At 36.0% G+C, this 25,595-nt stretch overlaps 1 protein-coding gene across 4 annotated transcripts; it reads right to left on the bottom strand.

Annotated features, from left to right (window-relative positions):
• Positions 1–7,569: 7,569 nt before the first annotated feature.
• Positions 7,570–25,467, bottom strand: LOC122082724 (lysine-specific demethylase JMJ25-like). Of its 4 annotated transcripts, none has more exons than XM_042650464.1 (14): positions 25,351–25,467; positions 25,116–25,258; positions 12,522–13,124; positions 12,239–12,372; positions 11,993–12,092; positions 11,770–11,902; positions 11,589–11,652; positions 10,738–11,440; positions 9,627–9,956; positions 8,493–8,804; positions 8,319–8,391; positions 8,151–8,236; positions 7,914–8,033; positions 7,570–7,816 (listed from the first exon to the last, which is right to left on the bottom strand). In XM_042650464.1, the coding sequence occupies exons 3-14, from the start codon at positions 13,071–13,073 to the stop codon at positions 7,736–7,738; spliced, it is 2,688 nt and encodes an 895-aa protein (XP_042506398.1). In that variant the 5' UTR covers positions 13,074–13,124; positions 25,116–25,258; positions 25,351–25,467; the 3' UTR covers positions 7,570–7,735. The 4 variants fall into 4 exon arrangements, with proteins under 4 accessions (XP_042506398.1, XP_042506399.1, XP_042506397.1 ...); XM_042650465.1 differs by having other exon boundaries at positions 12,522–13,075; XM_042650463.1 differs by lacking the exons at positions 25,116–25,258; positions 25,351–25,467 and adding an exon at positions 15,125–15,609.
• Positions 25,468–25,595: the final 128 nt, after the last annotated feature.

Below are 25,595 nucleotides of genomic sequence, written 5' to 3'. Positions count from 1 at the left end.
ATGTCTCATTGATTATTATAGATATGGTAAATCTATATGGTTATCCATAAAGAAAGTACTTTATTGATCTTGGTTTAGAGATTATACCCATGGTTAAATATCTTTTATGATTCTTGTATTCTAAAAAACTATAGGGTTATTCATATGTTTAATATGGTAAAGGATCCCCAATATAGAATGGTATGATACGTATTAAAACTGCATTTGCTTCGATTCAAAAACTATTATAAAAAACTCGGCTATTTTTTTATTAACAAATAGTTGCATGGTTTTCATGGGTGGTAGTAATAAAGTAATCAGTAACAATGGTATCGAAGGGAACACCTAGCCTAAAAGATAGGGTAGACTTGCGGCGACGAAGAGATCATCAGGAGATGCAACAAATCAACGTATGGAATTGTCAATCTGTACAAAACAAACATCAACAAATCTCACCACACTATAGCGGAAATGGCCCTGCACTAGTACCTACACGAGGCCAATCACATCCATGGGACACAAGTACTGATGCAGTGCATTAATAATGAAAGCAATCGTTTCATCAATTGTACGAATATTGTTGCACAAAAAAAAAAAGTTGTATGAATCATTGCACGTGCTTTATAATGTGTCATTGTTGAAAGGAGTAGGAGACTAGTGGTGGGATCCATACCAGCAATGAGGTGTTTTGTGTGACTTTTCTTCACTCTTGAATATCGAGGACAGAGAGTGTTGGATTTTTTTGTGGGTTTAGCTGATATTGATTGATCTATTGAGTCAAATAGTTATAGATTCACTCTGATTAGGATTAAAAAACTTCTAAGTCAATTCATTGTATGAATGGAATAGGATTTTAAGAATTCTATTATAAATAGAAGCTAATGTCCTAGTGACTTTAATATTTATTCTATTATAAATAAAAGCTAACGGTACCTATCGACGTGACTTTAGTACCTTCATGATTTTGGAAGTACAGACTCCTCTCACAGTAGTGCGTGTGCGTAGAATGGAATTCCATTGAGTAATTATTCACAGAGGTTCATAATCAATACTCGTAGGGGTTTCTGAACTTACACAGGTACTCCTCTACTCCCATTTATTTTTCATGTAACGGTAAATCTACATGTTTGTGTTCTAAGATTCATGAAGGTCTATCAAAAGGTATATGATTAATGTCTTTTATGATTCATGCGTATTCTAAACATGGGTTGTTCATAGAATACCTAACAGAAGTTGTAGACCAAACCAATGATCAAGACAGATGCAATTCGTGAGAAGACAAAGATCTCTAATGAGGTGTTTGGATGGTTTTCTTCAATCTCTTGACCACGTCGTTTGGATAGTGTGAAGGTTCATCGCATAAGGGGTGCGAATATTATCAACTTCGCACAATAGGACAAGAAAAGTTTCTTCATCAGAAGATTCACCCCGGTTGCTTGAATTTCACCATATTTAGAATTCAAAACTATTTAGAATTTCCCATCAGCAATCAAAATTTCTCAAAGTTCTCTTGTGGCACCCCACTTGATCACTACTCGATCAATCAGCCACCTGTCGATCAGATTTTTCCATTTCGGTTGTTATCGGTTGATCATGTTCAACCTCAAACCAGAAACTAAAGATCCATCATTCACAATCCTAATTGATTTCTAACTAACTAATGTTATACCCATTTTAGATATGTTGTATTACAAGTCATGGTCAACCACTTGACCGATTTATCGCCGATATATTAATTATTTAATCGTTTTGTCTTCAAAACATAACTCTAGCCAAGTAGCATGCCAATGGTTGATCAACTAGATCTGCCAATTGTAAATCGTAGTGTTAACACAGATAAAAAGGATCTATATATCTTGAAAGGGAAAGTGTTCTCTAGGCAAATGACATAGAGGAGAGCTCTAATACGATAGGAAAAAAAGATATCATACATTAGAGAATAATAAAATCATTTCATATAGGGGGAAAAAGAGGTAGACACAGGGATGGTAGCATACTTTACTCCATTGGCTTGGAGAAAGTTTTCCTCTCTTAAAACTTGCATTGAAAAGAAATTTACTGCTAATGGTGAAAATGCAACATTTTGTTTTCTGACCTTATATTGGGTAAGGCCCTACATGAAAATGAACAAGTATTTTATATACGAGAAGAATAATTAAATATTTTAACTCTTAATATTGAATTATAAATTTATAACTGAACATACTAAGCCATGCTTTTCCGTTATTTAAGGTTACTCACAATTGAGTTCAAAATAGGGTGACAGCAAAGTCACAACATTTCCCTACCGGATTAGGTCTCTTGGCTGATGATGTGAACTTTTCATCCCTATTGTACAAATTCTGTGGTCAAAGTCATTCATATATCCCTAATTGGTGTTCCATTAATCCTAAGATTTTTAAATATAATTGACATTCTTTTTTCATAAATACAAGAAGGGAAAAGTATGGGTATGGCACCGGTAATTGGTATACCCAAATCTGTGTCTATCTCTCACCTCCTCCCCTTGGAAAATTTTCCTATGCCCCTCTCATCATAGCTTTGTCATTGGCTCAATTGTTAGCTCTAAGAAAGCTGACGGCATACCTAACCTCCTCTCATATGAGAAACTCTAAATGGGATAATAATGATAGGAGTAGATGCACCAAATTTGAAAAGCAAGCAAAACAGATGGCAAATATCGAGTAGGCTATGTTGCTAGTTTTGTACCTTGCTCTCATTCCCCCCCCCCCTTAGGTTTTAGGACTTCTTCTTCTTTATTAAAGTTCATTTTATGCTAAATATGCTATCCAAAAAAGGTGTGATGCTAAATATTGAAACCTATAGGCAATAAATATACTATGTGTCACTTTGCTTAGCGTTTGTACCAAGGCTCACTTTGGTATAGCCTATATTTCTATTTGATGCATTTTTATTTTAGCAGTTTAGGTATGATTTTTTACCTTTATTTCTCTTAGATACAAGTCAAAATAAATTATAGTTCATCAACAGCTGATTAGTTGTTTGTGATTTGGGGTCAGAAGCTATTTATTTTGACTATGCATTAAACTTTAACGATCCTATGTTAAATTGGTGCAAAATTGAGGGTGTTAATATAAAACAAAGTATCAAAGACCTGTTGATGGCATTTATTAGCAGAAATTTTGCCAAACAAAGGTGTGAATGAAGAATTGTGTATAACCCAGTGACGTTGTAAATTGTTTACAAAGTTATTTTCTAATATTTATGAAAAACAAAAAAAAAACATTTTTATTTGTTAAATTTCATTTGAAATATTTTTTCGGCATCCGATCATGTTTATGGAATCTCTGAAACAAACATGTATAATGAATTGGGGTTAGGCAGTATTAAATCTCATGCCCTATAGCTAATTATGGGATATTCGAAAAGTGAAAAGTTTTATGTGCAAATTAAAAAATTAATATGTTATAAAAATATTTGGTAATAATAAATGGTTGATTATCTTTTTAATTTATGATATTGAATTTGATTATATTGTCACTCAAAATAGGAAAGACAATTTCTACTTTTTCCCTTTTTAATTAGAAGCAAAGTAGTTGTCCAATTTATAAACTGTTCTCTAACACCCAGATTTGATTTTTTCTGTTTAGGAAACAAATATTGAACCAAAAAAAGAAACCCTAAAATATGTTTCATTATAAAAGGGGCAAAGGAGAGAAAACCAAAAAGTTTTTGGATCCTCCTCACTCCCTTCCCATATTTTCTCTTAGAACACTAGGGTTTATGAAACCCTAGACTTTAATGGTGGATTGTTCTTCTCCAATCGAATGTGAATCTTAGTTTCAAAGTGTTGAAAGGATTCGATCCCCACGGTTGCTCAAGTGTAGAAAAACTATTATCTAGAGGAAGAACTTCAATTACAGTTTAAGGTAATCATTATTCACTTGTAAATTAATTTTTGTCCTCTTAGATCCGAATAAAGAAGATCCAAATTCGCTACACTATCGTATTAAACCAATATACCATGATTCTTGGCATTCTCAAGGTGGTTTTTTTTTTTTTTTTTTTTTTCTTTTCTTTTCAAGTCCATGGAAAATCAACATGGTGTGACTTGCAAATTTCAATTCTGTTTAGTCATTGTACCAATCCCTTCTAACTATCCAAAAGCCCAAAGCCTAACTATTTAGGAAAATGTACACGTTATGTCACGGTTTTTGCTTATCTCTTAGAGAACCTCTGGCTAACAAGCAAAAATTAAGAAAAGCGCGCTAGTCCCACTTGATTTGGCTCACAAATTTAGGGAAAAAATGATATTCAATGGCCAGTCAATCAAAAATTAGGGCTTACCTTTTTGGCTTATGGAGTTCGTTTCCACTTTCTTGAACAGAGATGACGGAAGGTTATTTATATTGCCCACGTGCGAAATGCTTCTTCTACAGTAAATGGAGTGCCCTTTGGTCCGATTTGTTTAGCGGGGTTTTCATAAGATGGAATTCAGGGGTGGGATAATTGTACGAATTTTTTCAAGAATTTAAAATTTTGAGATGTTCCAATAAATTGTGGATTCAGTGCATAGCACACTGGTTGCAGCCTTTACTTGTAGAGCAGGCTCCAGGAATGTAGAAGGTCTAAGAATCGACTCCTGTCACATGTATTCCCACCCCCCTCCCTTTTCTTATCATTCCCGTCCCCCCCTCCCTCAAAGGGTTTGTTGTTGTAGAGGATCCACTTCTTCACGAGATGAGGTTGTCAATCTGGAATCGTCCAAGCAAGGTGGGTTTGAAAGTAATATCATGTTCAATGCTTGAACTCTAATACTAAATATTCATCTCTGGTTTGTCGATCTAGGACTTACACAGAGACGATGAGAGCCACTTCTTCACGAGATGATTTTGTTGAAGCTAAGAATAGAGCCTCTGATGGACTGTTTCAAAGCAAAGGTGAGCCAGTAGTGTTGTACGCCAGCATCAGCACCCCTCTCTCTCTTCTCCATCATCTTCTTGATTTCTGCCCCCCCCCCCTCCATCACTAGACTATTCTTTCCCCCAAACCATCCCACTCAACCAAACAAGGTGGGGGTGAGATGTTACAGTAATTATCCCCCAACTTTACTATTCTGTTGTTCACCCCACAAGCATGTGGGTCCCATATGTCAGACTCTCTCACCCCATGAATCCCTCTAGAGAGACGTACGAGGCTTTAATTTTTGTGAAAACATCCTCTGTAGCGGATGCGGCAGTGCAGTGAGCATCAAATGACCGAGATGACCTTGAGGCGCATGTCCAAATGCTCTCAGCCATCTGATGCTCACCACGTGATCGCACTCGCTGCAAAGAATAACCATTCTTAATTTTTTGCTAACTTCCAACGCTTCTTCTAATTCTAAGAAAAAAAAAAAATTTTGTCCTCTATCCTTGATTTTGTTTTGGTCATTAAATTCTAGGAGAAACTTTTCCTCTATTCTTTCTTGTTTGTAAATGGTCACAACTTTTCTATCATGCTCTTCTTTCTCATTACATATATATATATTGCCACTCATGATTACACCACACGCTTTTACATATATACAATTTTATTTTTTTTGACACACCTGAGTGGTTCATTTTAGAAGCTTGAACGAGAGTCGACTTATTTCAATGTTGATTTTTATTCCTGACTTCGCACCCTGAAAGGTGGTCCACCCACACTTGAGTAAGCTATCAGCCTCCACACATTCATCAGTCAACCCACAGTTTGTAGAACTATCCGAATTCCCTGTCTTACTTCTAAAAGTGAGTCAAGTGAGAAAATGGAGGGCGCTCTAGCTTTCTTCGCATGCTTGGAGAGGACAGCAAGTGAGGCGACCAAAGTGAGGTTACTACTTCAGCAATCCACACTTGCTTTTCAGCTCTTTCCATAACCCAGTGGTATAGCACTACTCAGTTGAGAATGTGTCTGAGTGTTGGTCAATGGATCAACTCTCTTGAAGTGCATCTTATTCTCTTTAAGTGCTGACATGCACCACTAGTTGTTATGTGCTTTCCAAAAAGTGTGGCTCATTGGCCCCAACTCCCTTGAGTCTTCTCTTTGCCTCCTTGTGGGGCCTTGTGACCCCTTGTAGGATCCTTGCACCCAAAAAATTTGTTTTTTTTTTATCTTACGAGAGTGTCTAAATGACATCTCTATATGTGTATTTATAATTGGATGTTAGGATATTTCTATGTGGGCTTGTATTAATTGGGTTTTTGAGCTTTAATAAAACATGGCTAATTATTTGGTCTAATTAAGTGAGACATACAGACTTTAATTAGTTTAATATGTGCTCGCTAGTGTGTGCTTTTAGTTAACCATTGAACTTGTGATGAGTGAGCCATTTGGAAACTTTATATATGGATAGTTAGGTCCCTCCTCTAACCCTAATCGTATTCACAACGTGCATTCTAGAGAGAGAGGGAGAAAGAGAAAGAGACAGAGTTTTTTGTGGTTTCCTCCCTTGTGCGTTCAGGTTCCTCATCCAGCCAGTGATCTGGGGGATAGAGGAGAAGTACTTTGCTACTTAGATCAAAAGATTTCCGCTGCACTTTGTTTTACTATGGATCCCAAACAAAGTACGCTTTTATTGTTTATAGTTTATGTTCCTTATTCTTGGTGTTTTTAATCTATCTATGGTGATCTATTAAGTCTAAGAATTATATCTTGTTAGAGATTTTAATCTTACATTTGACACTTTCTTTTAACTACCTCTTGTCTTATTGTCAAAAGAATTTTAAGACAGAAAATGCTCCAAATTTTGCTTGAGAGTATGCACTACCTTGGTCTACTTATCTATTTATTCCCGAAATTTTTTTCTCAAAAGAGATGACCCAAAATAGTGCCATTGGAGCAGCAAAAGTGTTACCCTATGCAAAACCAAACCAAATGGAACAAAATATGAAGATTTTTTTTTTCAGTATGTATAAAGTTTTCCTCCACTTTGTTTTTGGGTAGAAAGTTTTCCTCCACCAAACCCATGATCTAACTGTTCTGACTGTCGTTGGGATTAATCTCAATTGACATGGTCACTTTATGTGTGGCAGTTTTATCTCAGACTGATTGCCTAAAAAAATAGATAATAATAAGTGAGAGACTCGTGTCTTATATTTTCTATTATTAGGATATATAAGATAAGAGCAACAAAGTAAGGTTAATTACAATATTATTCGTAACTAATTTGATTACAACAAGATTTTCCAAATATATATGACAAGAGAACAGAACTCTGTCCGCTTGGTTGACCATTGCAGCAGTCACAGGCCAATGGGAGGCCATGGGTGTGGGTGTGGTCTTTTCATGCTCACCTAAGTCACCACTCATGCGGACAGTATTCTTAGTGAATTGTTTTCCCTGTGTGGCTAAGCAGGGGACCTTAGTGTCTAATCTGCCCACAAATTTAATAGACATCAATCCAAAGAGAGCCGAGACTGCCATACTATAACAAGTGATGGGTTAACCAAGCTAGGTCAAATGGGACTCATAATAGGCCTATCCAAGGTTTATCCCACAATATATGAAGCATTAACATGAACCACAGTAAGGAAAGGACAGAAAAAAAAAAGGAACAAACAAACAAACGAACAGAGAGAGTGCATCACAAGGAGCTCAAGCAGTAGGTAAGGAGAAAAATAATTCTGATTTTATTAGGGAAATTAAAATTACAAAAACAACAATGGGCTTATGTACAATTAGACAATGCCTAAAGATTGCAACCCTCACTATAATTTCACCCCCAGTGAAAGAAGATCACCATAAGTAAAGAAAATTTCAGTTTGCAGGAATCTTATTCCCTTCTTCGGGATGATGTCAAGTCTTCTAAATCCTTGATAGATTGGCTGATGGCATGGAGAACCGTTTTCTTTATCTATATTCCATGAGAAGAATAAAAAGAAAAAATCAGTCACACAAAATATCCAAGAAAGCAATCTGGGCCATACAGTATATAGGTCTTCATATAATACCTCGAGTTTATCTTCTCTTGCCTTGTGATTCTTGGGAAGTTGTCTAAACTCATCACTCAACCGGAAGCATTCACCAACATTTTCAGGTGAGACAAAGTCCATTGCAACCTTAATGCATGACTGAGTTGAGAAGCAGAAGATGAATTAGAAGAATGAAGTCTACGAAAAAATTGAACAGAGTTGAAGATCAAAATACAGTAATGAAACCATTTAAGAGGAAATAGCTTATATTGAAACCTTGAGATTTCTGACTTGATGAGGACATCCAGCAGGAATAAATACAGCTTCTCCAACTCTTTGTGCAAAAGTCCATGGTTCAACACCTAAAAATATTAGAACATCTTTTAGCTTCCAAGCATGGAAGTGAATTAGAAGAAATTGAGAAAATAAATGTGGCATCCTAACCATATTCCTCCTTCAGTTTCCTTTTGTGAGCAGATGTCAAATAAAAACTTTGGTCATGAATCGGATGAGCAACCTAAGACAAACACAAATAACAACATTATAACGTTTGATAATAAAAAATGAAACAGTATGATCGTAGGTTCATTTGACATGGATAAACTGTTTTACCCCTACCTGCTGTACTCGAGAGCAGTAAGTGTGCCTAAATTCATGTGAATACTTTCTAAGATAAGCCTGCAGCTTATCAACATCTTTTCTGCGGAAAATGTCCCACAAAGCACCACCAGTCTGATGGTTTCCTTCCAAGGGAAACCCAGGAAAATTAGATTCTTCACTCTCCTCATCTGTTACAAGCTGTTGACATGATTGAAATATCGTAAGCTGCTCCCTTTCATCTTGTGCTCTATGCTTCCTCTTCAACATTTCAATCAAGGAGCACTGCTCATCACTAAGTGTTACTTCTCCAGTGTGTGTCAAAATATTCACCTACAATTGAAAAGTTAGAAAAACAAAAGTTATAAGATACCCCAACATCAAAGTATTCCAACAAAGACATTTCTGGATATTCTTAAAGTACTCATAGATCATGATCACTCAACTGCTATGGTTCCATCTAATCTCATATGTGGCAACTCTAATGTCTGCTATAGCCATTTTCTACTACAAACATATTATCAACAAGAAACTGTACGTCTGTACCTTTCCTAGACCTGTTGGAAATATGTGTGTTGTGTGAGCTAGTACACATACACGTGACAATAGCCAGAGTCCTAGTTGCACCTAGTTATTGCACTTCAATTCATCAATTTTGGAGAAATGCCTAACATCCCTATTTTTAAGTTGAAATAAGGGGTTTTGACAGACTGGTTTAACCAATGACTATACAAGATTTTGGGGTATGTATCTAGCCTAACCTCACTGAAAAAAAAAATCCATTTCTGTATCCGTGGACAATAGAAAAAAGCCATCAAACACCATCTACAACAAACCCCACCCCCCCCAAAAAAAAATTTAAAAAAAAAAATCTTGGAGAAATAAACTGTCACAACAGAAACTAAACCACATAACAATTTGAGCTGTCAGATAAGCAAAACGCTTTCAAAACAAGGTATCTGAAATTTTACTCAACCAACACAGACAACCTCTAAAGTTTATATGCACACTTTGCCAAATGCAGGTAACAAACCTCATATACCATCAAACAAGTGAAAGATGAAGACGGAAACGATGGGGAAGAAACAGAAATTCTAAATCACAAATGACACATTCAAGTGAGATAACGCCTATATTCAGTACAGACAGCATTACCGCATCTGACATATCACAGTGAAGCTTAGTTACAGAATCCCCTCGTCCAAGCTCTTCACGAATTCCATAAGCAATATATGATTTTGGACCCAAATCTGGCTTTAGGCTATCCTGTGGTAGCTTCACAGCAAGATTAAGAAAACCAGCCCTAGGATCTGTGTATTCATGAAAAGGCAATGCCTTGATGAATTCATCACAATGGCGAGGCAAAAGATTCTCAAATGTATCAGATGGGGGCCAGTCCTTCAGCTTGAGCATCTCCGGCCAAGAATTTTGATATGTTCTCCCCTCAGTATACCCTTTGAAAAAATCGTATGTGCTAATCTCAACCTGCCAATGAATAAGGTCAATGTGAGAAATTAATAACATGCAAACTTGGGTCCTGACGCCCAACAAAATAAACAAACTCCACAAGGAAGCTTTGAAATGAGGCTTCAGATGGATACTGCAAGCATAAGAAATAAGTTGAAGAATGTGATCACTACTCTCTAAGCATGGGTCATATGCAACTGTCTTGTTCAACTGTTCAACTCCTTTATGTGTTCCGCCCAGAGAAATTTTACATATTTTTGTGAATCAGACTGGATTTCTACCTCCTAAGGTCTTCCCTGTAAAACAACACATTTTGTTTTTGCTACACAGAGAAAGGGTAGAGAAAAGGAATGAGGGAGAGAGACAGCATGAAGAAGAGGGAATATATATTGCACTAGGAAGACAGGATGGAGAAGATGGAACATTGTATTGTATTTTGTGATTGACTATCATACTGCATTATGAGGTTTGCAATTAAAATACTGGATTTATCACTAACCCAATTCAACAACCAGGATCTATTGAGGACCGAGATCAACAGTCCCTGCCCTGATCATCTAGAGAAACCACTCTCTTTCCCCCTTTACTTTTTCTCTTTTGTGGGGAATCCAGTATCCTAACTTGAAGTCAAGAGGTTTCACACACTCGTATAACCCAAATGATATAATTATTTAAACAGTCAAACCGATACCATCAGTTCTACTTCTCAAAGACAGTTCTAAAATATCCCAACATGTTGGAAACAAATTTTGTCTACAAATGTTCCTTAGAAAATGGCAATCGAGATAACAATACTAACCTCACAACCAGCCAAGCAGTCAATAGCCTTCACTTCATAGAACTTTGAACCAGTCTCCATGTCTACATTGCCACATAACGCACGCCACATAACCATTGGTTCCCAACTTAAACCAGATGTTCGTTCAAGCACATTGCGAACAATGACAGGTTCACCATTAACCCAATGTCTTTGAAAGCCCAATAGTCCTTCCTCCGTTAGGGCATCTTCAGAAGATGGACAATACAAGTTATTATCACTGGCATCTTTTCTAAATGCAGCTGTCCTTATAGTTTCTTCTGTTCTGCTACTACAAAGTTGCTTTAAATGGTATGTTTCAACATCAAAACCCCTTAACATTTCTTCAACTTTAACATGTAAGTTAAGAACCCAAAATTTTGAAAGGATTCGCTTAAGCTTCAATCGACGATGACCACAACCACCCAGTTCCTTTGGAGGACAAGGAACAAATCCATCAGAATTGACTTTCCATTCTATTAAAGGTTTGAGAGAAACCGTAGGCTCTATCACAACACTGGAACCAGGAAGAGGATCTCCACCATGGATGTATTCAGAACCTCTATTTGGATAATGAAACTTTAATTCCTCAGCACCGCCCAAAAGGACACCTTCACGAATCTCCCGGCAACAGCTAAGACAAAGTTCATATGAACAGTTCACACAGCTTCTGTGAAGATCCACAATTGAAGTTGTGCAGTTGTTACTGCTCGAAGCATAAAAACAAATCAGCTTCCAGGAAAGGAAAGTGGAGATCCAAAAGTAGGAAGGCTTTTTTTCTTCTTTTTTTTTTTTTTTTGTTTGGGGGGGTTTGGGGGGGGGGTGTGAGGGGAGCAGAGGAAGAAGATGCCCACCAGTAGACACGCTCATCGATGAAACAATTTGTTTGTGGTAGATCAATTTCAGATGATGATATTCCTGTTCAAGTACATGCCTCTTTACCACTTAAAGGTGTCATAGCAATGAGTTGAAAAAACAACAGCAACAATAGTAGTTATAGAAATGAAATGAGAACTGAAGATGAAAAATTAATACCTTGCAATCTAGCCTCAATCTCCATCTCCTCAGATTGTTCTTCAAGTATTTTTTTAAGGAAGGGATGAAGTAAATGGATCAAATACTGTGCATGCTGGATCTTTTTGAGTCTGGTGAATTCCCTAATTGAACTCTGCAGTTTACAATGAATTTAGGATATATTGGACAGAACTACTTAGATTAAAAACAAACTATTGTTGGCATCAACACACTGAAAACAGACCTTCAAGTTTACACCTGAACGCAAGCATGTGGTGCAGTTACAATTTCCTCGGCAGAATGGGCAAGCTTTAGCAATTTCTTCTACTGAGATTTGAGGATACCTGTTTGAAGTAAGAAAAGGTTAAAAACATGAGCTGTGGAATAATACTGAAATTTTTAGAATAGAAAACTCTCATAAAATGAGGAAAAAGGAAAATAAATAAGAAGGGAATCCAATAGGGAGAGAGAACCAAGGGAAAAAACTGACCATTGTTTGATACATCTGATACAATATAGCTTCTCTTCACACTTGGAGCATCGAACAACAATTTGTCTATCACTTCTCTCACACTGATGGCATCTGTTGTTTGCATGTGCCTTTTCCTTCCATTGACAAGATTCCTGAAAGGATGAAAAAGGAAAATCCTTCAGTGACAACAGAGAAAAATTTATGAAAAAGGAAAATCCTTCAGTGACAACAAAAAAAATTTAATAATTTGAGGAAATGACAGAAACACAATGGGAAGATGAGGTTAAGAGTGAGTGCTTGCCTTTGGATTCCTTGCCATGCAACTAGCAAAATTATCTTTATCAACATTAAAGATTGTAGCCGAGGAAGAAGATGAAAAAGATGTTGATGCAGAACAAGATGAGAAAACCCTAGGCTCAAAAGTCTTTTGTTTTCCTTCTTTAGAATCTCTTATTTTTTTCACCCCATATAAATCTTCAATGCCTCTCATTCTCTTCTTAATCAAAGTAAACTCCTCTTCCTGGCACCCATCACCCATAATTTTTCTTTTATTTGAGACATTCTTCCTCCGAGAATATTCCTCCGTAACTAGCTCCAGGCTTGAAGGTCTAATTCCTTGATTTGGCACCGTTCTTTCAACCGAAGCTTTGGCTTCTTCCCATGAGAATATTTTATTTTCCCTTTGTTGTTTTTCAACTGGTCTCTTCCTATCTCCATTCTCTAGGAGTTTTAGAGTTGTTCTCTTCTTCAGACGCTCAGCAACATTTGAGAATTGTTGCATTCCCTTCAATTCATTTTTCTTCCCACTGGGCTGGCTGAAGCGTGATTCCTTTCGACCTAAAACTGCCATCATCACTGGAGGGGCATAGAGAGATGTAAAACCAACCTAGTAAACTAGTAGTGCCTAGAACAGCATCATTCAATAAGTGTGTTAGGAGAATAATTAATGTACAATATTCATTTTAGTTTAAGCCATTGAAATTCCTATGGAGATATAAAAAAAAATTGAATTTAAGCAAATACATGAATAGTAAGGACGACTTGATCAAATGCAATCACAAACACATTTATGCTTATTCTGTTCTGCATTCCAATTGAATAAACAATCATACACCAACTACTATATAAGTTACCCCCAATCTCATCAACTTAAGGATCCGAACTATTGCATTTCAACATACTTTCTCTTTCAAAAATATGATACAGAATACACAGAAGTAATAAAATTATGGGATGACATTTCTTCAAGTGGAGGAAATATAAGTGGCCCCTAATTTATCGCTAAAGAAATTCAATATCATAAACAATATGGCAGAGAAGCTAGGAAGAAATCTTCCTGAATTGGGTGCCAAGTGCAATTAATGAAAATGTGTTAGTGTAAATGCTAAGGTTGATGCTAAGTTGCTGACTACTATGAGAAGAAATATACTTGGACTAACATTTAACAGGATACAGGTCTTCCATAGGCCAGGTACAACCAAACTTATTTTAAGCAGGAAGCACTGCAGATTCTAGATATTAGCAGAGTCGAATATCACCCAAGAATTTCTAAACCAGTTGCCCCTGTTGAGATAATCACCCAGAAATCACTCACCACTTGCCCCTGCTGGTGTCTCCTATATCTTTAAATGAGATTTGGAAAGAATATTCAACTTTTAACCTACAAGGATTCAAAATGAGCAACCTTCTTAGGTGGTAAGAAACTCTTATTTCACCAAATTAAATATTGCTGTATGGCCCTCAGTTCTTGAATCCTCTTGGCAGAAATTTTTGGAGAGTCAGCCTTAAACTATGTCACATGGGTCTAAATGAAGGGGCTAGAGTCAGACATATCAAGGATTAGACTCAGAAAAGCACAAAAAACAGGAATCAAAGGGAAAGGGGGGGCATATAAAAACAACTTTCAAATTTTTTTAAAAACTGTTTTGATATCATATTACTGTGCATATGAATCTATAAGTTAGTCAATGAGGTTAAGAAAACCTACGTGTATACACATATTTTTATAGTTATCAGATATTACAGATATACCTTTATTGCCTTCACCAAGCCCATTGCCCCCTACCCCACCCCCAGCTTCCTCTACAAAGCGATTACAAAGACTTTGACCAATACATTAATCTACATCTAGCTGACAAACCATTATTCAGAGAAATAGGCAACCTATATTAAAGGCAAAGACATCATTGGAAATACTAGTCTAACTTCAGAACTTACCGATGAATTGAACTGGAAGGTGAAAAGGAGCATTTTTCTCAATAGCCTAGCTTTCAAGGTTACTAGCCTAAGACCTGTATTTTAGCATCAAACTAGTTTACTTTGAATATTGCATTTTCCTTTGTTCCCACAATTTTGTAGTGCATTCATGCCTGTAATGTATTGATCTTGTAATGGGGCGATCTGGTACATCGAGTTTATTTCAATCCAACCAAAAACCTGAAGACCCATTTGAAGAAAATAAAACACTTGAAGCTATAAGTTATATTGGCTCTGGATTAGAGCCAGAGATGAGGTACATTGAGTCACTAAGTAATGAATTGTATATCAAATTAATGACCAACAAGTTCAATTATGGTTCGTGAGTTGAGTTTGATCTCCTGCGATGCATTAGTGGAGCTGAATCAACTGAACTAAATTACTAATTCATCAAACAGTCAAATCAAAATTAAGAATAAAAGAACTTAACTTGTAGAAACACCTTTTTTAATGGAATCACCCAATTAACCCACACAAAATCATCCATCCGAGAGACCCTAGAATTCTAAAAACCCAGAACAAAAATACGGAACAGAAAAGAGAGGGGGAAAACGCTCAAATCAAGGTTCTCATTCAGAAGATGGATTCAAAAACAAAAATCGAAGATTAAAACAATGAAAATTTGAAGAATGAGTTCAAAAAACATACCTTACAGATCAGAATTCAACAGAGAACACAAATTTGATTGATAGAGGCTCCAACGACGAGAGAGATGAGAGAAGGAAGAAGAAGAAGACACGATTACCCAAGTCAATAATGGAGACTTACGGGGTCCTAGGTCTCTTGACTGAAGCCCAAATCAGGAATATATTTGTAGAGATATATGTAGTTAGTTTTCTTTCTATAACAAACGTTGAGATCCTGTGGGGCCACCAGACTAGCAACGTGGACCAATAATCAAATGGAACAAAGAATTGATCCCTTCAGTACGTCAGGTCTAGATTCTGTGTGACGTCATTGGATGCTGTTTTGTTTATAATAATTGGGTAGTTTAGGGAGTCTAGGTAGTGCAGCGTTACAAGATATCGTACCTTGTCAAGGTCAACATTTATGGTAACCTTGTTTTTTCCTCCTTTTTCCTTCGTCGATGCAGCTCCTTTGAGGAAGAATCAAGAAAAGAGTTTCGATCAATATCTCTTTTATCACCAAAAATGGAGGAAAGAGGAGGTTCGTTACTACCTATAAGCAGCAGACGATGCCAAATGTCCTTTTCATTTCCATAAATACTCTTCTTCGCCTAATAAAGTCGGTCGGTTTATTTTATTAAAAAAAATTAGTTTGGTTTGGTTTTGTTCAAATTGAATCGGTTTCGATTTAAAAATAAATTAGTTCAAAACTAGAGGTGAAAACAGCGTCGAATTTGGTTGGGTACTCAAGCCCAACCCTAAACCCCCTTAGCTCGGCCAGGCCCGGCCTGACCCGACCCAACCCTAACTCAAGGCCAGAAAAATTAAACCTTCAATCGCTCATAGATTTGGGTTGGGTTAATCCTAATTGGCCCTAACTATACCATAAAACACCACTACCATGCACCTTCCCCAATCTCCATGGCCGCCGCAACCTTGTCTACAATCAATCCCCTTCTATATAACCATTCTCTTCATTTCCATCCTTTGAGACCCCATTTTTTTTATTACTGAAGTCATAGACGCCATTAGGGGTGTCAGTTCCTAAACTGAACTGACAAAACCGGCTAGACCAAACCGATAACAACACGGATCGAATCGAATCGAATCGAAGCCTTATTGGTTCGGTACGGTTTGGAGTATTGCAACCCCAAAACCAAACCGAACCACACCAAAAACCGGATGAACCCGAAACCAAACCGAAACCGGCTCAAAACCCAGACCGAAACTAAAACCAAACTGGTAAAAAACCGAAACACTCCAAAATTCATTAAAAAATCAAAATTTGCATAGTTTTGTATACATTTGTATGGAAAGTCGAATCCAAACTGGACCAAAAACCAAAACCAACCCAGTTACAAATCGATTTAAGAAACCGAAGACAAACCGAAACCAGAATTTCCTTATTGGTTCGATTTTGGTTTCATCTTTCTCACACCGAAACCGACTCAACCCGGACCGAAACCGAGTCAAACCGACCGATTGACACCCCTAGCTGCCATCATTGATTTCTTCCTTTGCTCTCTTCTTTGTTTTCTCTAGGAGCTTGATCTTTTCCATCTTCTACTCTTTCTTGTTTACGGTGTAGACAATAGATCAATGATTTGATATACTTACTCAAAGTTCCAAACTAATAAAGATGATAGAAAATCCACTTTTATAACATTGTTTATATTGGGTGGAGTAGTTTTATGAAGGAGTGCTAAATGAAAGTCAATAAGGGGGCGTTTGGTTCGAATTATCAATCGGATCAGATTCCAAGGATTCAGTTTGTCAATAAAATTAAACCTTTTGGTTCATATTTTCGAAAAGGTGATCCGGAGTCGAGATGTCCAGTTGAATCAGGCACTTGAACTAAAATCCACGACTCAACTGGTCCAACCTCAAGAGGTTAATCCAAGATCGAGTCACGGATTCTAGGGTTGATATATGATAGGTTCACGGTGAGAGGGAAATCATCGGGTTTTTACCCTCTTACGGTGAAAGACGATCGCACTTACCTGCAACTGAAAAGCGAGGTGAGATTTCTTCTTCTTCTTCGTCTGTGTTTAGGGTTTCTCACGTTTACCCTCTTTCCATGATAGACGCTAGCATCCAAGAAGACAATCTACAAAACCGAGTTGATTGGAGGTGAGATCTCCCTTCTTATGTGTTTTTTTCTTCTTCGTCTATGTGTTATTAAGATTATGAAACTTCGGTGTCCATTTTTTCAGGTTGTTAACTTCATATTTAGGGTTAAGGGTTTGGTTTCTTCTTCAATGTGTTAGATTTTGTTTTTTTTTTTTTTTTGGCTTACACGATCAAATCTATTGTCGTTTGTTCCATCATATTTCCCCAAATCTCCAAGAAATCCAATTTTCCCCTCTTGTGGAGTTAGGTAGTGATTTAGCACTTTAGTAGGAAGATGTTGTACTTTGACCTGTTTTTCTCTTTTTCCATATGCACATTCATGTGAGGTTTAATTGTTCAGGGATTAGGTTCATTTGACATATTAAACCCAGGTGACTCCAATCTGGATCTGATGCAGAATTCCTGCAAGAACGGCATTGGGATCATTGCTCTATAAAGTTCAAACCAAAATAATAAGACAAGTATTCTTAAAGAGGGGAAAAGAAATAAAAATTATGTTACTTTGTTAATGGGCAGGAATGAATTTCATCCATGTACTGTTAAATGGACTGGTTCTTTGTATTATTATTTTCAAAATCTCCATTTTCTATTAGTTCTCACCTTTCGTTTACTAAACTAGTAATTTTGAGTAGTGTCAATAGACAATGTTCCTTATTCTCTTGTCTTTGGCCTGGTTATCTTGGTTTTCAATTCCACATCTTAGGGGTATTAGGGTTGGTTGGTGTGAAATTATCACAATACCAACCATCACAGGTGTTAATCTGTTTATTAAAAGGACAAACCAAAATAGTTAGTAATAACACAATAGAACCACTAGAGAGCCACTTCTAAGGGGCCCCACTCTACTCCAATTGCCTTAGGACCGAGGATCGAATGCTTTGATTAAAAGTAGGATGTCCAAACTTATGCTCTTTTTTTTTCTGCACTATTTCTATCTAGTAAGAAAAAAGAGATTGTGAAAGTTGTGTTTTTTTGTACTTATCCCCAAGAGGCTGACCAACCAGATTAGATCACTCCTCTTTAGCCCCATGTACAATTCTAAAAGTTGTTTTGTTGTGGACTAATTTCTGCCTGACTTAAATTAATGTTTATTGTTAATGAAGAGCAGTGGTCAATTATGACTATTATGTTTTTCTTGAAATGGTTTTGTTTCTTTGTTCTCTGTTGATATTTTGATTGAGTCTACATTAATGAAAAAATTTAGTGTGCCAATAGTACCATATACTACACTATGTAGAATTAGTGCTTATAACTTAAGTCTTGTAAAGCACCGATTTATAACTGATCCTTCTGTAGAGCACCAATTTATTATTTGTTTAATTTTAATGTAGATTTAATTTTACAATGGAGTTTGATGATAGCTACAAGAGGCGAAGGAAAATCATAATCTTTACGACGACTGCTGTTGTTATAGCAGTAGACCAGTATATAAAAAAATATCTGAACAAAGAGTCATACCGTTGTGAACCCCTACGTGGTATTACTGAGACAGAGAGAATTATCGGTCACACTGATAAAACTTGTCAAGAACAAATAAGGTTAAGCAAGAGGGCTTTTTTCAGTTTAAGTCATTTGATTAGGGAGAAGGGTCTATTGAGGGATAGCAGATCTGTGCAAGTGAATGAACAACTAGTTATGTTTCTATAGACAGTAAGACACAATATTGAAAACCGCATCATTGCACACAAGTTTGGACATTCTGGTGAGACTGTAAGTCGGTACTTTAACCTTGTATTGGGTGAAATCATTAAATTGTATCCAATACTATTGAAACCTCCAAGTGTCGCAGCACATCATCAAATAACAAGTAATGGAGGAAGATTTTGCCCTTATTTCAAGGATTGCATCGGAGCCATAGATGGATCCCATATCCCTGATTGGGTGCATCTAAGCGACCATCCGAGGTTCTGTGATAGGAAGGGTGATATTTTCCAAAATATTCTTGCTGCCTGTGACTTTGACATGAAATATACTTACAGTCTTTCTGGTTGGGAAGGGTCAGCATCAGATGCTTGAATCTTAGACAAAGAGGATGAAGAGGGTGAAGAAGATAGTACTAGTACCCAATCTACCCCTCACCAAGTAAATGATGATGTTGAAAACTATAGTTCTGATGGCGAGGATCATGTGTAAGAGAATGGTGATTGGGATCTATTTCGAGAACAAATTGTTGACCAGATGTGGGTTGATTGGGTGACAGATGATTTGTCCAACTCAGATTGAGTATTTATGAACTGAAATATTTGCTATTGATTAACTTCTATTTGGAATGTATTTCTGATGTGGATAATTTTATTTTTTTTGCATGGTTTGGGATGACTGTATAACTTAAACATACTTGGTTTAAAATTTTGTGTTGTGGGATGCATGTATGTGGACTATTAACTGAATTGCAATGCTAGGTTTATGGATTTCCTAATTAGTAATTGTTATTATTACTTGGTTTAAAATTATGTGTTGTGGGATGCATGTATGTGGACTATTAACTAAAATGCAATGCTAGGTTTATAGATTTCCCAATTAGTAATTGTTATTATTACTTGGTATTTATGAAATATACTCACATTGTATTGTATTATGGTGTATTTTATTAGTTTTGATGTGATGGAACCAACAGGAGATTCTAATAGTAGGTCACGGGACATTGCTTCATGGCCTATTGCCATTTCTCATTACATGTTGGAGTGTATATTGAAGCAGTACAAAAGTGATAAGAATGGAGATAATGGACTGAAAAAAGAGCAGTTCATTGAAATTTCCAACCAACTGAAAGAGAAATTATTCACTAGTTACGACTGTGAACAAGTGAGAAACCACTTCCGAATTTGGAAGCAAACGCTTAGAGCATTGGGTGACCTACAAAAGCAAAGTGGATTGGGTTGGAATGCATCTGATATGAGATTTGATGCTCCTCAACACTTCTGGAATGACTAGGGTATAATGGAATTTTTTAAATTATAATTTTTATATAATTGTGTTTTTTTTTTCTTACTTAAACCGTAAGTACATTGACATTGTCTTTTATATTACTAGAAAAAAGAACAAAAGTATTCGAAGGAACATAGTGTGCTCCCAATTCACCTTGAAGTTGGAGCTTTACTAAGGAAAGTGATGGCAACTGTGAATGATTCAACAGTCCCCTCTGAAGCTGCCACTGAAGTTATGATGGACGGGACTAGTACTCAGGTTGAGGAAATAAGGAACAATGATGGTGTTGACTATGAACCTATTGAACCTGAAGAAAATGTTCCTTCCACTCCCATTGGTAGTACCAGTCGTTCTCGAGGAAGACCTCATGGGTTCATCAATAGTGGTAGAGAAAAGAGGAAGAAGGGTGCAGCTAAAAAGGTGGTAAGTCCATTAAAATCGATTGCTAACTCAATCGAAAAGATGGTAGTGCGTGAATCTTAGTCTGAATTTGGGAGAGCAATTATAGATGCTATTGATGCCATTCCATACCTCAATTTCCAACAAAAGTTTAAGGCCAAGGAATATTTCATGGCCAAAAAGAATTCTGCCATTATCTTCTTTGAAACAAGAGTAGAAGATAGGCGAAATCTGCTTGAGATGTACTTGCCAGAGATTGAGAAGAACTGAGGTGACAATAGGAAGTGTGAAGAATTCTAAGACAATGGTTTTTTGAATAGAAATTTGATGTGTTTGGTTGATGTAACTTGATATTATGTTAAGTCTGTGACAATGGTGGCATGTAGTCTTAAGAAATATTAAGACAATGGTTCTTTGTATGTTCCTCTCTTAATGATTTCAAGGTTTAAGTATGGACAACCTCATTCTTATTTATCATAATATTTTGGGTTCTTTGGCATGGTATAAATAGGGAATTAGTTGTACTATATCGGTATCTATTCTTGTGGATGTCCATTGACAAGTATTCATCTTGTTGTAGTCATGCCCCATAAAAATGTCTTTAATTTATGGAATTCCATTGCATATGTTAGACTGACCAATTGGAAAAGTGATTAAACCTTTATTGGGAAGATCAATGAGGCGTTGATGCCCAGTGCATTTATAAATAATATTTATTAGGATCCTTAGAGGTGAATCTTGATCACTTTTTTTTCTTTTATTTCTTTCCTTTCCCACCACTGTATATCAGTTTCAGTTCCTGTTTAGGAGGCATAAAATTTGTGCAATTGAAGTCTCCTATTTTTTTGTTTTAAGCATCCCCCCCTCAGAATTATTCTCTTATTACCTCATATTTGTCCACCACACTCAGATGAGGGGCGTACTTAACAGTATTTTCTATGCATATTTCCTCTCTTGAAAATGTTTGTGTTAACTTATAGATGATATCGAATGTGTCTGCTTGTGCTATTGCGAAGTGTGATTACTGTGAGAAAGATTGTTCAATTTTCACTTCTAAGTCAGGGTCACATGTTGGAAGGAAATTTTTTAAATGTTCATTGAATTGCCCCTTTTTCATGTGGGTTGACCATCTTAAGATGTGTGAGTGTGGGAACGGTCAGTGTAAGGTCAGAACTGCGAGGACAAGTGCAAATTATGGTTGATATTTTTGGTGTTGTCCACAATCAACTGGGGTATGAATTTTTTAAAATTTTTATTAGTTATTTTTATTTTTTTCAGATGTTTAAGATTTGAATGTTTATTTCATTGTATTCTTATAAGATGACTATATTTGCTACATAGGTTGAAAACAAAGGTTGTGAAATGTTCGAATGGATATCAAATTCAAGCCCAAGTTGTCATACCTACCAGACTCCACCTAGGTCACTATGCTCAGAAACCTCAACTTCATTATCTCCTTCCCCTTCATCAGACTATATCAAAGGATACTTGAACGGTGCAATAAAATAATGGGAGGGTCATACGAGGATGTTGAGAGATGTTCTTGACACAGTCAAGAAGCTTGACTTAAACAAAAATGTAGGATGAACTTTTTTGGAAAACAAAAGGCCGAAGCCATTGTAATGATATTGAGTTCATTATCTTTTTTTTTTTATATAGAAAGACTTAATTATCATTTACTAGTACCTGAATGAACTCAATACTATATTATACCTTTACATGCTTCTTCTCTCATTTGGTCCTATGGATCTATATTACTTGTATAAGTCATTGGAGACTATTGTTTCTACCCACTTTGAAGAAGATCTATCTCCATAATCCAAATCATGCTCTGGTTTGGACAATTTTCAGATCTGAAGCATATGAAATTACTGCTGATCTGACCAACAGATCATGATTCTATTTAGTTATGACTTGATTTCTCATATATAGAGGGCTGCTCTACTGAGGTTTGAAGGCCATCAATAATAGAGATGTCCATCAGTTAAACTTTTCACATATTACCATAAAAAAGAAAAAGAAAAAAAGAAAAAAATAAAGTACATGTGTGGAACAAATTTTAGTTTTTGGTTTTGTTTTTTGGATTTTTTTTTTTTTTTTTTTTTTTTTGCCAACAAAACATGGGTTCAAAGACTCAGAGGTAACCAAACAGTTTTACACTCAGAATCAATGGCCAGAATCAGGGTAACCAAACAGTTTTTCACTCATAATCAAGTGACATAATTAGGGTAACCAAACAGTTTTCCACATAGACTCAAGTGACAGAATCAGGGGAACCAAACAGTTTTTTTACCAAAAGGAAATTATTCCAAAGAAACTCATTCATATGAGTTAGATCCAAAATCCTGAATCCCTAGAATATGATCCAACGGATAATTCGAACCAAACACCCCCTAATAGATTCCATGACTGATATTAAGTATTTGGAGCTTGCGAAGCAATCAAGGAGGACATGCAACTAAGGCATGGTATGTGTACCTTATTTACTATCGTAAATTAAGAATGTATGAATGTGCAAATTTATAATCATGATGTGGTAGCACCATTCTATATAATAAGATTTAAGGTTAATTACAAACGAAATTACTTTGAACCAAAATTGACAAATCAATCAAGTAAGTGTTAAAAAAAAAATGTATAATAATTTACATACATTATGCAAACGTAAAAGAAGCAATTAAAATTGTAAATAATTGGAATAGCCATAAACATCGTGTTGTGGACTAGGTGATGGGTCAACCCTCCCATGGTGAACAAGATCGTAATCAGTGTTGTAAACCTTCCAATTACCATACCTACACTATGGGCCAGTATTGTTGGCCAGCCACTCTCAAACCTACAGGATTATATCCTAGTCTACGTCTTGAAATTTGAATATCCATCTGTTATATTTGTTATAATTCAAATTAAAAAGAAATGGAATAAAAAAAATAAGAAGGGAAAAAAGTGATTTAATTCCCAACTCATGCAATGTAAGCCCTAGACCAGGGAATTTTAATAATAATTTTTATTTTTATTTTATTATTATTATTATTATTATTATTATTATTATTATTTGGGTTACATGCTAAAGAACTGCCCCAGGGGACTTTAGTCATGCACACCAGAGGGGAGGGGGGATGATAGGAAAAGGGTGGGGGGAATGTGATTGGAGTCAGTCCTTAGACATTCCACACTCTTGGCGCCTGCTCTACAAGCAGGTGCTTCAACCAGTGAGCTATGCACTGGATCCACAACCATGAATTGGTCAACTCCCAAAAGGATGTGAGACTTCCGCACACTCAAGTAGGTTAAAACCAAACCCATACTCCTACTAGAATGTAAAAAAAAAAAAAATTAAAAGAAAAGCAGAAGAAGTTAGTTTTAAATGAAAGAAGAATATGAAAATCAATCTCATGTAGACAAAGCAATTGGGCTAGTTTGGGTTACCTAATTCTGGAAAGAGTTTAGTCTCTCATCCCAAGGACTCTAGATCAAGACTCAAAGGAAGTCTTAGGCCCATTTGTTATAGCCAAATAAGCATGGGCTCTTGATTAATTATAAATTAAGGGCTATGGTCTAATGGCATTGAGGGAAGACAGACTTTGAAAAAATTTTGTATTTTATATATCAAAAATATGAAGTTCCTGCATCCAGAAAACCAAAGAGAAAGCTACAGCTCCATAAAGCAAACAAAATTAAGGAAATGGGCCTGACTAGGCCAAAATCTTTACTAAATTCAGAGATCTATTATAATGTTGCCAAGCATAGTTTTCATATCTTGGTTTTAAGAAATTATTAATTCTTGAAAATATATAAAAAAAAAAACTCTGAATAAACCTTAATTAAATGTCCAAAATGAAGTTTAATGTGTAAAATTCAAATTCAGAACATGTCCATATTAGTGTGCACAAATAGGAACTAAAACACCAGCTAGATTTAATGAAAGAAAGAAGATGATATGATGGTCCATTATAGCTCAAAGTTGATGCATCGGTCTAATTAAAAATCCAAGAAATAGATGTTGAACCACATTCTAATCAAATATGTACTATCGATCTAAAAGGTTTCAACCAGCATCTCAGGAAATGATTTACCCCTTTTAGGCAAGGGTGTATTGCCACAAGGAATAGCCCAATTAAGGTTTCTTTTGTCATCAATCATCGTCATTACACGAAATAACATAGTACAAAGGGGATATCCAAATTCAATTCATGTTCTAGAACCTTAATCACAACAAGATGATCATGGATATGTCATTGGAATGAAAAAAAAAATAAGGATTCTTTTCTTATTGGCTGTAATTAGTCATAAACAAACATGACACCAAGATAGAGAATGCTTAAGGGGAGAACCATTTCAGATCAAGCATATAAATAAGGAATTGAATCATTCAAAGAATTCTAGAAGATTTAAAAGAAAGAAAGCCAACATTAATCAAGAAAGAAGTAACAAAAGATTTAGGGCTTTATTTAAGACCATTAATACTACAAGAATCAAAATAAATATTCCAGGTAAAAAAATTTAACTATTCAAGTTTTAATAAGGAAGTGGAAATGAGGTTATGGAATCCTTACCTTCACTCGATCGATTGAATATATGAGATAAATCAGAGATGAAATTGTTTAAACCTTAAGAAAAGTCTTGAACAAAACAATGATAACTATATACCAGATTTGCTCTCAGGGAAATCGAAAGAAGATCGAAACTCCTCTACAGCCTGAAAATTTCATTAAATAAACAAGCAATCAAAACAAAAGCTAAGACAAAAATTTCTTCGAAATCATATCTAGAATCACAAAATGAACTCACCGATCTCAACTTTCTAAGAACCAGAGATGAAAATCTCAATAACAGAGTAGAAAAGCATTTAGAAATCCTCCAAATGAAGATATGGATCTCTCTCACTAGAAAACTCTCTTTCTTCCCAAAACTCCCGAACCCTAGAGAAATTGATCGATCTCGCTTAAAAAGAAAATGAAAAGTCTCCATTTATAGTTCAATAGAGTCTCACCCTTCTCTATGCATTAAGTGCTACTTCCACTCCAAAAGGAACC

This window comes from Macadamia integrifolia, chromosome 6, assembly GCF_013358625.1.
Source record: "Macadamia integrifolia cultivar HAES 741 chromosome 6, SCU_Mint_v3, whole genome shotgun sequence".
NCBI lineage: Eukaryota > Viridiplantae > Streptophyta > Magnoliopsida > Proteales > Proteaceae > Macadamia > Macadamia integrifolia.
The sequence above is the reverse complement of the archived record's forward strand: the minus strand, read 5'-3'. Positions and strand labels throughout refer to the sequence as shown.

Bases quoted from the DNA above. Each gene is read 5' to 3' on its own strand.
- LOC122082724 (XM_042650464.1), bottom strand. From the start codon at position 13,073: ATGATGGCAGTTTTAGGTCGAAAGGAATCACGCTTCAGCCAGCCCAGT. The intron at 8,237-8,318 runs GTTAGGATGCCA...TAATATTTTTAG, and splicing joins GAAACTGAAGGAGGAATATG to GTGTTGAACCATGGACTTTT. The intron at 8,034-8,150 runs GTTTCAATATAA...TTCTCAACTCAG, and splicing joins ATCAAGTCAGAAATCTCAAG to TCATGCATTAAGGTTGCAAT.